This window comes from Equus quagga, unplaced genomic scaffold (assembly GCF_021613505.1).
Source record: "Equus quagga isolate Etosha38 unplaced genomic scaffold, UCLA_HA_Equagga_1.0 HiC_scaffold_8523_RagTag, whole genome shotgun sequence".
Lineage (NCBI taxonomy): Eukaryota > Metazoa > Chordata > Mammalia > Perissodactyla > Equidae > Equus > Equus quagga.
In genome coordinates this window covers 1-14076 of record NW_025794796.1, presented here as the reverse complement: position 1 = coordinate 14076, position 14076 = coordinate 1, and the positions used below count along the sequence as shown (strand labels likewise).

The following is a 14076-nucleotide window of genomic DNA, read 5'->3' as shown; positions in this document are numbered from 1 at the left end:
TTGCCACCTGTAGGCAGCACACTGTAGACGCCACTCAGTTTGGCCAACATCAGAAGATCCTTGGTGAAGCTGCTTGTGGCCTGAGTCTACTGGCCAAACAGCATCGGCCACCTTGGGCCCACTGACTTCCCTGAGTGCTGAATGGATCAGTGTCTGCAGGCAGCGTAACCACGTTTGCAACACATTATCATGCCATTGGGGAAACTCTGCCTCATATGGCAGCCTGATGGTCGCCCAGATTTGGACCAACATTTTCAGTAAGTTTTATATGTTCTCAACCAAAATCTGTTCTCTACCTTGATATGATTTATTACCACCTTCAAAATGATACCCTTATTATTCACTGTGTCTTTGCACAGATCCAGAAAGATACTGCTTGCCTCCTCCTTCAAGAAAGGGATCAGGACCAGCTGGGCATCCTATGGAAGATCACACTGATTCATTACATTGATCGCCTTATATTGATCCAGCAGGATGAGCGAGTGGTACCTAGCACACTAGACACCTAGTCCCTAGCCTTGGTCAGATACATGCTTCCTAGAAGTTTAGAGATAAGGCCTAGGAAGACTCAGGGACCCTCTGTTTCATTAAAGTAATCAGGGATGTCTCATCCCAGTCCAAGACAATTGATGACATCTTGTATCCTGTATGGCAAAGAAGGAAGCACAATACCTGGTAGATTGTTCAGGAGCCAAAACAACACACTCCACACTCAGGAATGCTGCTCTGGTCCGTTTACTGGGTAACAAAGAAGTCTGCCAGCTTTGTTGAGGCTTGGAGCAGGAGAAGGCTCTGCAATGGGTCTGGGCTGCAGTATAATTGCCATAAATTTAGTGACCTTGGGGTGCTGGAGCTGTTAGTAGAGGAAAAAGATACAGTGTAGATACAATGGGAGGCTTCGGTGGGAGAAACACAACGCATTCCTCAAGATTCTGGAGCAAGGCCATGCTATGTACAGTGGAGGATAAAACGCCTTTTGAAGATGGCTTTTGTGTGCTACTGAGCCCAGGTCATGATGGACAATTTGCCCATGTGACATCAAGTGATCATGTGTCTTTAAATGCACATCATGAAGTGGGTCTTGTTGGATTTTCCAAGTCTTAAAGTTGGGTGGGTCCAGCAGAATTCCTTGTAAAATGGAAATGATGCACCTGGGACCAAGCCTGAGCCAGGGCAGAGGGCGTGAGCCCAGAGCCCGTTACCCACCACAGTTGCACCAGCACCCTCCATCTCACACTTCAGCAACCTGAAGAGGAGGAAAAGCTCTAGCCTGACTTTCAGATAGGCTGTCTCCGTGTGTGGGTTCAAACCAAAAATGGGCAGCAGTTGCGTTACCAACTTCCTCAGTATTGGCCTTGGATGAGAGTGGAGAGGGAAAATCTTCCCAATAGGAGGAACTTTGGTGTTTTTAACATTTTTTTTGTTGAAGTATAATTGATGTACAAGGTGAACCTTTGGTTTTGTCTAACTGGTACTAATTGAATGACACTAGGAACTTATCCCACCTGAAGAAATCTTGCTTTCTGGAAAGTTCACTATTAGTATTTTATTCTTTTTGTAAAGTACTTCTTTTGGAATTTCCCCTAAAATTTCTCTAATGCCTTCATTTACTACCAAGTCAAAGGGAAACCCTCTGAGACGCATGAGCTTTATTGTTAATGTGTCCATACGAACAATTTAACTCATTCCTCCAATAGTTATTGTTTATCAGCTCATAGGAAAGGTGGGAAAGGACACAGCGCAAATAAGTTGACCACAGCCAGCGATGCCAAGGAGCTCCTAGGAGAGGGGAGAAAGTAGAGACAGGGCAGGTGAGGAGTCCCAGGCGGATTTTGCCTGCCCCATAAATTTAACCAAGATAAGTCATAACAGGAGCCTTGTATAGTCTCATCTTTAAAGTGGTCTATAGTCCTCAGCCTGAAATTGCCCTTAGAAACCGGTGCAACATTGCCCTTTGCCATTAGACACAATTGAGTGCTTATCCCTTCAACTGTTAATGTGTGTGTGTAAGTGTGTGTGAGTGTGTGTGAACAAAGTATAAGTGTCAGCTCCTATGTCAGCCTGGGAAGACAGACCGTGCATTTTCATTTTGTTGGTTTCTGACTGGTCCACAATGGCAGTACAGCATTGGCTTTGAAGACAGACGGACATGGGTCTAAACATGCCACCCCAGCATGTGGCGCACGCAGTCTCTCCGGAGCTTGTTTCCTCATCAATAATTCCTACAATTAATAGTAGCAATAAGAAAAACAAACATTAATTCTGAAAATCCACATATAGGAATGTAGCACAGGCAGGATTATTCAAATGTCCTTTTATTTATGTAGATATATGTAATTTTTAGTTTGTATAACTGGATTTCTGCTGTCTCTTCCACTTATGGAAACTTAGAGTTATTACCACTCCAGGAAGGGCTTACTTTTTTTTCCAGTTTATTTAGAAATAACTGGCACACGTCACTGCATAAGTCTAAGGAGGACAGCACAATGGTTTGACTTCTGTGTACTGTGAAATGATTAGTGCAGAGATTGACTTTTGAACTCATGTCGCTTTCTGAATCAGCTGAGCGCCTCTTCCCACAGAACCCTGCAGCTCTTCCTGAACTCTAAGTTCTAATTATGAAATAACATGTTTTTCCAACTCTGTGTACAAAGCCAAGTGGCCCTTTTGGATAAAAGGCTAGATGGTGTGACTTCACAGAATCCACCTGATAAAGGCATGTTGTGAAAGTGTCTCAAACAAAACATCCTAATAATTTTCCTTCTACTGCGAACATTTACAAAGTGTGAAGCAAACAGTGTTTCTGTGATCTGGTGGTTTATTTATCAGCTCTCTGGGCTCCAAAACCCACAGACCTGTTTTGAGTCACCGTCGTCTTGCACAAAACCTCAGTGAGAATGCTGCTGTCATTTCATGTTACAGGTGAGCAGCCGAGCTAGACGAAGAGTAAGGACTTGACCACGGTGGAAGCTAGTCAACGGTAGAGACGGGATTCAAACCCAGGTGGCCTGGCTCTGGGACCTCAGTCTGGACTCGGACACGGTGTAGCCTCTGCAGATGAAAGAAGGTGCGTGTTTCCAAAAGCAACTTGACACTTACAGTCCTTGCCGGAAGCCTCTGAGGTGTCACCTCGTGTGCACTCTCTTCAGGTAAAGAGACTCAATATTACGAAAGTTTACATGTTCTAGCACTTTTTCTCATTAAATATAAAGTCACTTTTTAGTGATTGGGTTAGACAAACCCTGTCCATAGCCTAAAGCTGGATTTTCTCCTAAACAGTGATTATCAGAACTTTTCTATTTTAGAAAACCAAATGAAGAATGAGGCAGGCTTTTCTTTTCTTTGCTGAGGAAGATTCACCCTGAACTGACATCTGTGTCAGTCTTCCTCTGTTTTATAAGTGGGTCGCTGCCAGAGCATGGCTGCTGACAAGTGGTGTAGGCCTGCACCAGTGCTGAGCCCAGGCTGCCGAAGCAGAGCCCACTGAACTTCACCACTAGGCCACAGCCTGGCCCCAAGGCAGCTTCTCTTTTCTTAATGTAAAAGACTAACAGTTATTTGATGGGTGAAAATAAAGAAGAATTACTCATTTATTTGCTTAAAAACTATCTTAGGGATTTACTAAGTGCACAGCACTGTCCTAGGTGTTGAAACAACATGGACAAACAGTTACCAGCTACTAAAAAGTACGCAGCAATTTGGTGTGCAGCTAGCCAAGGAGTTAAGAGAAAATTTGTATAAACATGAGATGCAGAAGAGAGGCGTGGTGCTGTAGTCATCATCTAGTTAGTTTTGGGGGAGATAACCAAGTTTTTTTTTTTTTATCGAAAGACTTCCTTTATGAAGGACTGCAAGGAGAATAGAAAAATAAACAAGAAAGAGTAAATGTGAAGTGCATTCTGCACTTACTGATGTGAAAGAGAGCTTGCATACATCTCTGGACAGGATTTATCTCTGCAGTCAATTCATCTAAAGATTACACCCTACGCAGTGCAAGGTAGCAGAAGAGTATGTATATTTTTAAGTCCCCCGAATGATTTCCTCATTATTTATGATTGTCAGCATAAGTTCACACCTGCGAATGAGGGAAGGAACACACACTTCTGTGATGGCAACACTGCTGCCTCACTGTCAAAGGGACACAGGCTTTGAGCTCTTCTTCAGGAGTGAGAGTGGGGGACCTTGATTGTGACATTTGTAAGGTGGTTCGCAGACCTGTTCCTTGACATGAGTCACAAACACGCATTCTGCTACGAAGACTTTTAGATTCCTTTCATTCTCTTTTATCTTCAACATTTTTTCTCCTAAATATTCTCAATGAAGGCATTAATGTACAAATATGGAACAGCTTAAGCTTTGGAAATAAAATCTTTCCAAACTGGTTCACATATAAAATATGTAACATGTAACATTTATGTAACTCCATTTACCTCTTCTTTACATTTTGTGAAACAAGCTTGTCATAGAATAGTCTAAAATGAGCCAGCTAAACAGAGATTTAAGGCTATGCTTCAAAGATTTGAGAAGGCAAATCACCCTATTATTAGTATCTTTTTCAAATGTTTACTCTATCTTAAAACACTCAACATATATTTTTAATTAAAATGAATTAAAATTCATGTGAGTAAGAACTGTCATCAGATGAGAAAACTGAAACTATTTCTAGAGTGTGTAACACGACTTTGAGTAATTGCTATTTTGAAATAGTCCTTGGCTATGTTGGAGTCAGTCGACTTTATGTTTCAAATGCCAAATACAGTACAGTACAAAGAAAGAATTCAAAAGTTAAAAAATGTGAATTCGAATTAACCTTTTTATAAAATTCTTATTTTATTTCAAATTACTAAAAAGGAATACAGAAGCCATCTTTCTGTCTACATGCTCATTTGACCATAATAAATTATGTTCTCCAAAAGTTGACATAGTGTGTAACCGTGTAATCACCATACGTGTTCCTTGTGAAACAGTGACTATGAGATGGAGAGGAAGCATTGCTAGTGTTCAAAACCACAAGAGCGCCAGTGTTCTCCAATCTATAAGCTGAGGGAAGTTCCACATGACAGCTCTCTATAAAGTCCTTTAGATTAAAAAAATTTGCAAGAATTTATAATCATGTGCTTACCTCTCAAACAAAACATACCTTAAAGAGGATTTTTGTCCCCAAAGAATCTAACTTACAAGTTACACAGGAGCTTTTCCCCCCCTGTGTATTTTGAACAAAGTAATATTGGTAACAAATACAGAAGAAACTACAAAACTTAAAATTATTTGAAGAAACAAGGAGAAATTTCAGAGAAAAAGGTAGAGAATCAAAAAAACATAGAAGAATACTAAATGGGAAATAATCAGCAAATCTTATTTATCACTCACTAAATTTGAAAAAATGCCAAGATAGATGTAGATGACCAATGCTTCAGATCAAACATCCTCCGAGTTGGCAAATGATGACACTTGACCCTCTAGAGCCAAGTGCTCAGTGTTGAGCTTGACCTTCATTCCACGTTGGTTTTGAAATCCCTGCAGTAATCTTCTCAATCTATATCTGCTTCCTCAGAAAACAGATTAATTGTTGATGAATCACTCCTTAAGACTTTGCCAGTTACAATAAGTTTTACTGCCTTCCGAAACCATGGGTAAAAGAAAGCATATATCAAGGGGTTCATAGCAGAATTATAATAAACACACCACACTAAAATCTCATAAACATGCGGAGGAGTTATAAAGTTCATATAAGCATCAATCATGGCATCAATAATGTACGGTAGCCAAGAGACAAGAAACGCTGCCATAGCAATACCCAACGTCTTAGCAGCTTTTCTCTCTCTCTTTGCGACTCTTTCCTTGTAACTCTCGGAAGACGACTGAGCTTGGCTGGCTGCACTTTCTATCTTTCTAGCCTGATGTTTAGCCACCAAAAATATCTTACCATATATAAGCACCATGGCAACAGTGGGTGTAAAGAAGAGAAGGAAACACAGGAGCACCCAGTTTTGATTCAGTGGAGCCTGACAGCCCCCTACACAGGTGAGAGCAGCTACTAGTCCCTCGATGCCTTCTCCATTGGCCCCCATGTAAAAGACAGAAAAGCTGTATGTGAGCAAACAGAACCAAGAGAGAATAATGCATATTCCTGACACCGAGACAGTAAACCTGGCTGGATAGGTCAGAGGCTCAGTGACAGTAAACCTGGCTGGATAGGTCAGAGGCTCAGTAACAGCAATGTATCTATCGACAGAGATGCAGCATAAGTGAAACAAAGAAGCAAAGCAGAAGGAAGTATCAAAACACGTGTGAAATGTACAGTAGCTCTCTCCAAAGTACCAGCAGCTCTCCACAGACCTCACGGCGCTGAAGGGCATCACTGTCACCCCCACCAAGAAGTCGGCACAGGCCAGGGACGCGATCAGGAAGTTGGTAGGTGTGTGCAGCTGTTTGAAGTGGAGGATGGCAATAATGACCAGTAAGTTTCCCAGCACGGCCAGCACGGCCCCCAGACCGAGGACGGCGTACAGAACTGCTCGGGGCCCTGGCGAGTAAGGGGTCTTCACACAGGATCCATTCACGTTCTCGTAGCAGAGCTCCACAGCTGCAGCTTGGGAGAAAGTGTCCGCCATCGCCTTCTTGACTGATTATTTTAAAATTCTCAAATTCCCTATTGCGGCAATTTAAAACAAGAAAGAGATGGCGATTTCAAAGGTTTCTGGAAGAGAAAAAAATCTCTGGTTAAAATGAAAGTCAGGAAATTTTCTACCTTTTATTTTTTGGCATAAACTTATAACACCTTGGTCTTTCCACAAAGGATTCCCAAGTTTGTAATATATTTAGAGTGGGAACTTGTGGCAGAAAGCCATTAAAATTATAGTCAAATTTAGTACCAAATAAATGGCTGGCAATACACTTAGTCCAATCATTTATATTATCATTATATATGTTATAGAATGTAATTGGCTAATCGTTAGAAAATTCCTTTTTTGTGTTTCTTTACCTTCTGAAACCTCACCTGTAACCACCCAAGTCGAGAACTAATTAGGCCACCTAAGACTGAGCTTTATGTACCAAGTAATCTCCCTTGAGTATCTACTTTGACAGCAGTGACAAACTGTACTTGTTTTTTCAAGAAGGAAAATATAAATTATATCTCCTTCGAATTATAACCTCAAAAATCCCTATAGTATAGAGTGTGAAGACCGAGGAAACATTTACTTATAATAGCTTGAGAAACTTAATTGGGCAGCATATTTCTTATATTGCGGATCTTTTCGGAGTTTGTGTTTTTTCTTTTTATATTCATTCCAGGTTTGGACAGCTTGGGGTGATTTGAAGAACTATTGTTGTCAAATTGATGCTAATATAATCAGCGTGTACGTATATTCCATGCTAATGGCCAGTTTGAGTTGTCTAAAATCAATAAGATGGATTAGAACAAGCAGTAACTCACCGAGCCCCTTATCTTCCCATCCTTAAAAAGTGGTCTAGTTTTAAAACTCCCTCAGAGGAGTAGGCGACACCTGGGATGGTCTGGAGGGGAGTTTCTCGAGTAACCACGTTTCTGGAAGGAAATGATTCCTGCCAAGTCATCCAAGGGTCAAACAGGGATCAAATTGGCTTCTGTAGGTGCTTGAGTTTTTTTTTTTATACCGAGGCATACAATCTTAAGATGGTTCACAGAGTTCACCAAAGAATAGTGAATAATTAATCTTTACTTCATTTAAGCATGAAAAAGATGCAACCTTGGACCTAAATCTTAATCTTTCAACTACAGACTGGACTACTTTTATTGCCATTTATCCCACACCACACATCTGGCCTCTGTTGAAAGTGCAGGATCCTAGAAAAAGCTTTGTGGGTGCACGTGGAAATCCTTTATGGATATGTCTGTACTCTCCAGGTAATAGTCTTCCCTAGTCTATGAATTTTAAAGGTTTGTGTGTGTGTGGGGTGTGTGTACACCTGTGGTATTTGCAAGCTTCACTATTCTGCAAGTTTTAACTCAATTCATTTTTATTTTGCTTCCCAGTTATCCTTCCTTAAGCCCTCCCCGGTTGGATGGCATAAATTTAAGTCTCCTCTTTGTAAATGTCTCCCAGTTACTCCTGGAATGTCCCAGATGGGAGCATCCATGTGCTCACACATCAGTCTCCCCAACAAAATCACCGTTTGATACCTGCTCATATTTTCTTCTTCTGCCCCAGCTCTCCTCATAATTCCACCACGTCTTTTGTGTTACTCTCAAGCTGGCTAAAGGAATTGCACCATTGTCACCGAAGATGGTGCCCCACCTGAGAGTCTGAGTGTCTATGTAAAGGATGCTGTCTCCTCAAGCTTTAGAACTCCCCACTCCACTGGTGCCCAAGTAATGCTGCTGTTGTCAAAAGGAGAGTGACCCCTTCCTCGGGTCTTCATACTCTGGCCCTAAAAGAGCAGCCTTCAGTCTTATGGATGTCTAAAAACGTGCCCTTCCCGAGAAGCAAAGACACTTGGTGGTAATGAGCACCCCTGAGACCCACACCTTGGTACTTAATGCTCTTCACCAGTAAAGGGTTCTAGGGCTTCTCAAAGAAATGGTTCCTCCAGGCAATGGGACAGGGAAGGTACAGAAAGAAACTGGAACATATTTTTATATTAGAAATGAAGGAAGAGATTAAAAAAATTTTGGAGCATTTCATAAGAACATTGTTGCCAAAATGAGTGGATTCCCACTGGTCAAATTAGGGGCAATTTGAGTGCCAGAATAATTAGGGAGAGTGAAAAATTATAAGCCATTGAAAAGAAAGGGAATTCATGAGGCCATATTAATGATAGATATTGATAGATGGAAGATGATAGCAAGATAGATCGATTGATCGATAGATGATAGATCATAGGTAGGTAGATAAATATGTGATAGATAGACAGACAGACAGATAAAGGAGGGCTCTTCCTTCCAGTAGAATCCCAAGGGCAGACTGATACACATGGACAGAGTGCTAGAGTTGGAACATCATAATTTTGGAACCATCACATTAATATTGATTCAAGCAAGAATCGTCAATTGATGCTAAATCTAGTGGGAAAGGAGGGGAATTTTGATGATAACTGGGTATTTGTGTGGTTTAAAGCATCATCTCCCAGAGATTGCTTATTAATTGCAGAAGAAAAACTAGCAGCTCTAGAGTGGAGAAATCAAACAAGACCTTACCAGGTGATCGACGTTAACATCACCCTCAGCAGCCGCTGGCCAAGGGTGCCTCCAGGTAGGTACCCCCTGAGAAGCACACAAGATGATGTGGATAGTGGTCCAGTCAGGAAGGCATAAACGGGGTCTCATCAGGAAGAAAGGTCAGACAAAGCCAAGTTGAGAAACACTATGTTTTTAAACAGTGGGAGAAGGGAAGACTATATTCTTCAAAAATGTCTGTGTCTTAAAAGACTGACGAAATGAGACTAAAGGGCTAAACAACTAAAAGAACTATGTGATCCTGGAATAGAATATATTCCTGGGTCAGTCGACAAAATGGCAGTTGGTCAAAGTGTAGTATGATGTTAAATTAGTGAAATATGTAGGGCTAAAGGGCCATGATGTATTCAATGTATTCTCAGACGGTTCAGAAAAAAATTATACTCACATAGAGATGAATATGGAAAGAGAGACCCAATATTTTACAAGAAGTAATTTAATTTACACAGAATTCGAAATATATTACAATGTACATCTGAAAGGTATATATTGTTGTAATCCAATGTTACTGCAATTAAAAACATAATAAAACGCAAAGAATAAAAATTGGACCTTTCGTTTGTTTGTCCATTTTCGCTCATCATCTGTGCAAGCCCCTCTCAAACCCCACCCTGTCAGCCGAATGAACTGTCTCCACAGCAGCAGGTCAGGTTCCCAGCCCCATCAAACTCTCCCTTCCCCCTCCATCGAGGCTCCCAGTGCAAACGGTCTCCTGATGCAGGCCCATTTAACGTGATGCTACCATTTACACTCCCAAAGCATGACACTTACTGTCTACATTTGTATATCTGGTGACTTCAGGATTTTTCTGGGAATAACAGAGAACATAAGATGACAGTATATCTGAGTGGCTAATTATAGTTGTTGTTCTACTTATTTTCCCTCAAAAATGAAGACCCATTTGCCCCAAAGATTCTCTGGTTCCTGAGACAGGAAACGAATTCTGCATTTTAAGCCAATGTCTGCTTCTGGTCTCCAAATACTTCTAGTCATCAAGATTACAAACACTGGGGCCGGCCCCGTGGCCAAGTGGTTAAGTTCGCACGCTCCACTTTGGCAGCCCAGGGTTTCACAGGTTTGGTTCCTGGGCTTGGACCTAGCACCACTCATCAAGCCTTGCTGAGGTGGCATCATACATAGCAGAGCTAGAATATACAACTATGTGCTGGGGGGCTTTGGGGAGAAAAAGAAAGAAAAACATTACAAAAACTGTGGCAGTCCACCTTTAAGCAGGGCTATCCATTGAACATCTGCAAAGATACTTACATCTGCCTATCACATCCCCACCCCAAACCAGCCCACTCTCTGAGACCATTTGACAAGTCAGAATAGTCGCTAAACCTATTTCTGCCCTAATAACATCTCCGCATGAATTCTTTAACACAAAGAAAAGCAGGATATGATAGAATCCAAGAACCCTGGTCTAGTGAAATTTCAAAATGGGACTTGGTACTATCTGGTACATTTATGTTTTAGAAAAAAATTTTGAATTAGCGTTTAATCAATGCAATAGAATTATTTTCTCTAGATGTAAGTGATTAATTGGGAAGAGCATAGACATAGGAATACCACCAGTCCTCCTTGGCAAGATGTGACAAACAGCTCCTTTAAGCACTCTTTGACTTTCCACGAGGCTGGAAATTCTTAGCCAAAGTTCATCTTTAAGAGCTCTCTGGAAAGTGTCTTTTAACTGTGAGGAGTTGTAGATATTTCTCATATCTCGTATCACATTATACCCGTAGTCAATCCATTCTTGCCTGGCACGGAGCACTGGACTGAGTGAAGGGGGAACTGGCGATGGTCCTGGTACAACGGAAGGTTCCGAAAAGTCAGGAGTGTGTCAGGCAGCTGAGGACACAGAGCAGTGGGAGGCCAGCAGTAGAACACAGTGCGACCCTAAGAGGAGGGTCACCAAGGAAATCATCTGCCGAGTGTTGGGTCTGTGCTATTAAACTTCTTTTTTAACATTTGCTTAAAAATCTTAATGATTCTCTGTAATATTCTTAGACAATTTTTTAAGATTCAGAGCAGAGGAAACAAAATGTGGTGTCCTTGTTGATTCAGGGCTCTGGGAAAAGAGAAAGTTCACTGAATCACAAGTATTCTAGAACAGAGCTATCCAATAAAACTTTCTGTGAAGAAAGAAACATCCTATAATCTGTGCTGTTCAATACGATAGCCACCAGCCACATGTGCTTATTGAACACTTGAAATGTGGTCAGTGGGAGTGGGAAACTGATTTTTAAGTTTACTGTTAACTAATTTAAGTTAAAATGTGGCTAGTTGCTATGTATTGGACAGGTTAGGTCTACACTAAAGGGATAAAATAAAATAAACCTATCATAGCACTTTGATCTAATTTCAAGAGTTCAACTTCATCACGCAAACTTGATTTAGGTGATTTTTTGTCTTGTAAAACTTGATTCATTGCACTGAAAATACCATTGATTATATTGTTTTGCTTTTCGGAGTTTATTTTACTTGTTTATTTAATACACACCTATTATTAAGGCAGAATAGTGGGGTAATTAAGAGCATCGACCTCAAATCTAGGAAAACTCATAGTGAAATCATAGCTCTGTCTCCTGTGTGATAAGATACTTAATTACTCAGAGCCTTAACTTGTAGAAATTCAGAAATCCTAAATGTGGCACGGGGAGAAATACTTGGCCTTTATTTTTTCTCATTATTTTCTGCTCTATAATCTTTCTCCTTTCTTCCTAGGGCTGCAATTACACAAGATGGAACCATTGGATGTTATCTAACTATTCTCTGAGGCTATGTTCTTGTTTTTCAATCTTTTTTCCCCAAACTGTTCTTAATATTGGATCATTTCTAAGGAGCTATCTTTAGCTTCAACTTCATTATCTGTAACTTTCATTTGGCTAAGTCCATATAGCAATATTTTATTTCAAATATTATATTTTTTTGAGTTCTAGAATTTTCACTTTCTGTTTTTATTGCTTTCAATTCTCTGCTGAGATTCCATGTTTTATCTATTGCTGAGATATTTTGTTCTACTACATTGAGGATAGAGTTATTAGCAACTGCTTTAAAATCCTTATCACCTAGCTCATGTTTGTCATCTCAGGGTTGGTCTCAACTGATTTTCTTTTTTCTTGAGAATGTGTCCCATTTCTCTGGCTCCTCTCTCTCTCTCTCTTTTTTTAGGGGGAAAGTCTCCCTAAGCTAACATCTGTTGCCTGTCATCCTCCTTTTTTCCTCCATCCATTCTGCTGCACCGCTTCACCACCACCCCCCCACAAGCCCCAGGACATAGTTGTCTATAGTTGTAAGTTCTTCTGGTTCTTCTGTGTGAGCCATCACCACAGCATGGCTACTGACAGAGGAGCGGTGTAGTTCCATGCCCGGAAACCAAACCTGGACCTCCGAAGTGGAATGTACTGAACTTTAACTGCTAGGCCATCAAGGCTGTCTCTCCCTGGCTCTCTGTATGTTGGATAGTTTTGAATTGCCTTCTGGACATTATGAATATTAAGTTGTGGAGATTCAAAATTCTGTCATTTTCTCTGATGAGTATTATCCATTTTGCTTTAGTAATCTCTATTTCTTGAGTGGTAGCTTCTCTTAATTCAGAGGTATTGTCTTTGCCTAAGATGTTTTCATCTGTTTGACACATATGTCCTTCAGGCATCAACCAGAGCCGAAGGAAGACAGAATTTAGGGATCCCCGAGTCTGGCTCTTTCCTTTCTGAGATTCCCACACTTTCCCCAATGACCACAGTTACCCTGGATCCAGTTTTCTGCTTCTCCAGGCCAGAAAGATTGTGTTTTCCCACGAGTTCCCCTCATAACCCAAGTGTCATGCTAAGCTTGGCCCTAGACTAAACACCATGAAAATGGGAACCTACATTTTGCACACCTCCCTTCCTCTCAGCATGTTCTTCCCACCAAAATCTGTTTGCTTGTGTTCACTCTGCAGAGCCTTCACAGCAGCCTTGTGATTGTGTCCAAACTCTGGAGCTGTTTCATATGAAGGAGTCAGATCTGTTGGCTCTTACCCAGTAATAAACAGAAGCATGGTGGTCACAGGTTAAATTTCAAAGCACTTTCTCTGGTGCCTTGATTGTAACTTTATTATTGCAGCCTAGACTTGTCCTATCTTTGCAACTCACACTTGAATCTCTTTGTGATGACCAGTAAGAATTGTTTACTGATGTCTTATGTTCGCTACATTATTTGTGTTCTTTCTTGGGTCAGTTGCCCTGTTTGTTCATCTTGTTCATTCTTTCCTTTTGTGAATTTCCTCAGTTATCGAGGATCACACAGCCAGGCCCTGTGCTCAACTCTATCCCACACACTTATTCTTCAGTCTAGATTGCCTTCCTTTCTGGATATGGAATTTTTCCCAAATTACCACCCACATATCTGCTAATCCAATTAGTCATATTCAGAAAGGATGCAATGAAAGATAAAACTTTAAACACAAAGAAATAAATTAAAATCGTTCAAAAGATATGTTGAAAAAGATCATAGTAACTAGCTGAAAGAGCAAACAATTCAAGGACAATATGACTGCAGACTACTGCTTTGTGCCATCCACCACCTTTTTCTTTCCTTGGATTTTGTGGGACCCAAGCAACCTTCTTGTCACTGCTTCCTCATTTCCTCCAGATGAGAAAAGGTGACATAGGGAAGGGATTAAGCAGACATTTGGGTCATATCAAAGAGAAACTGCTCACAGTGAATTGGTCTGTCCCCGCTCTGGTGCAGTGTGCAACCTGCAGCTTGGCCCTGGGGGCTCACTTGGAGCTTGGAAGAATCTGCTGGAGTAGTGACCAGAAAGAGCCTGCAGGGCGAGCAACAAGTTCCAGCTGAGAGTAAGTCAGAAAGGCAAG

The 14076-nt window shown here is 41.0% G+C and overlaps 1 protein-coding gene across 2 annotated transcripts; it reads right to left on the bottom strand.

Annotated features, from left to right (window-relative positions):
• Positions 1-3478: 3478 nt before the first annotated feature.
• Positions 3479-9737, bottom strand: LOC124232614 (trace amine-associated receptor 9). 2 transcript variants are annotated; one of them, XM_046649564.1, is made up of 2 exons: positions 6187-9737; positions 3479-6150 (listed from the first exon to the last, which is right to left on the bottom strand). In XM_046649564.1, exons 1-2 carry the CDS (start codon positions 6612-6614, stop codon positions 5532-5534), a joined length of 1047 nt encoding a protein of 348 aa, XP_046505520.1. In that variant the 5' UTR covers positions 6615-9737; the 3' UTR covers positions 3479-5531. The 2 variants fall into 2 exon arrangements, with proteins under 2 accessions (XP_046505520.1, XP_046505521.1); XM_046649565.1 differs by having other exon boundaries at positions 3479-6162; positions 6199-9737.
• Positions 9738-14076: the final 4339 nt, after the last annotated feature.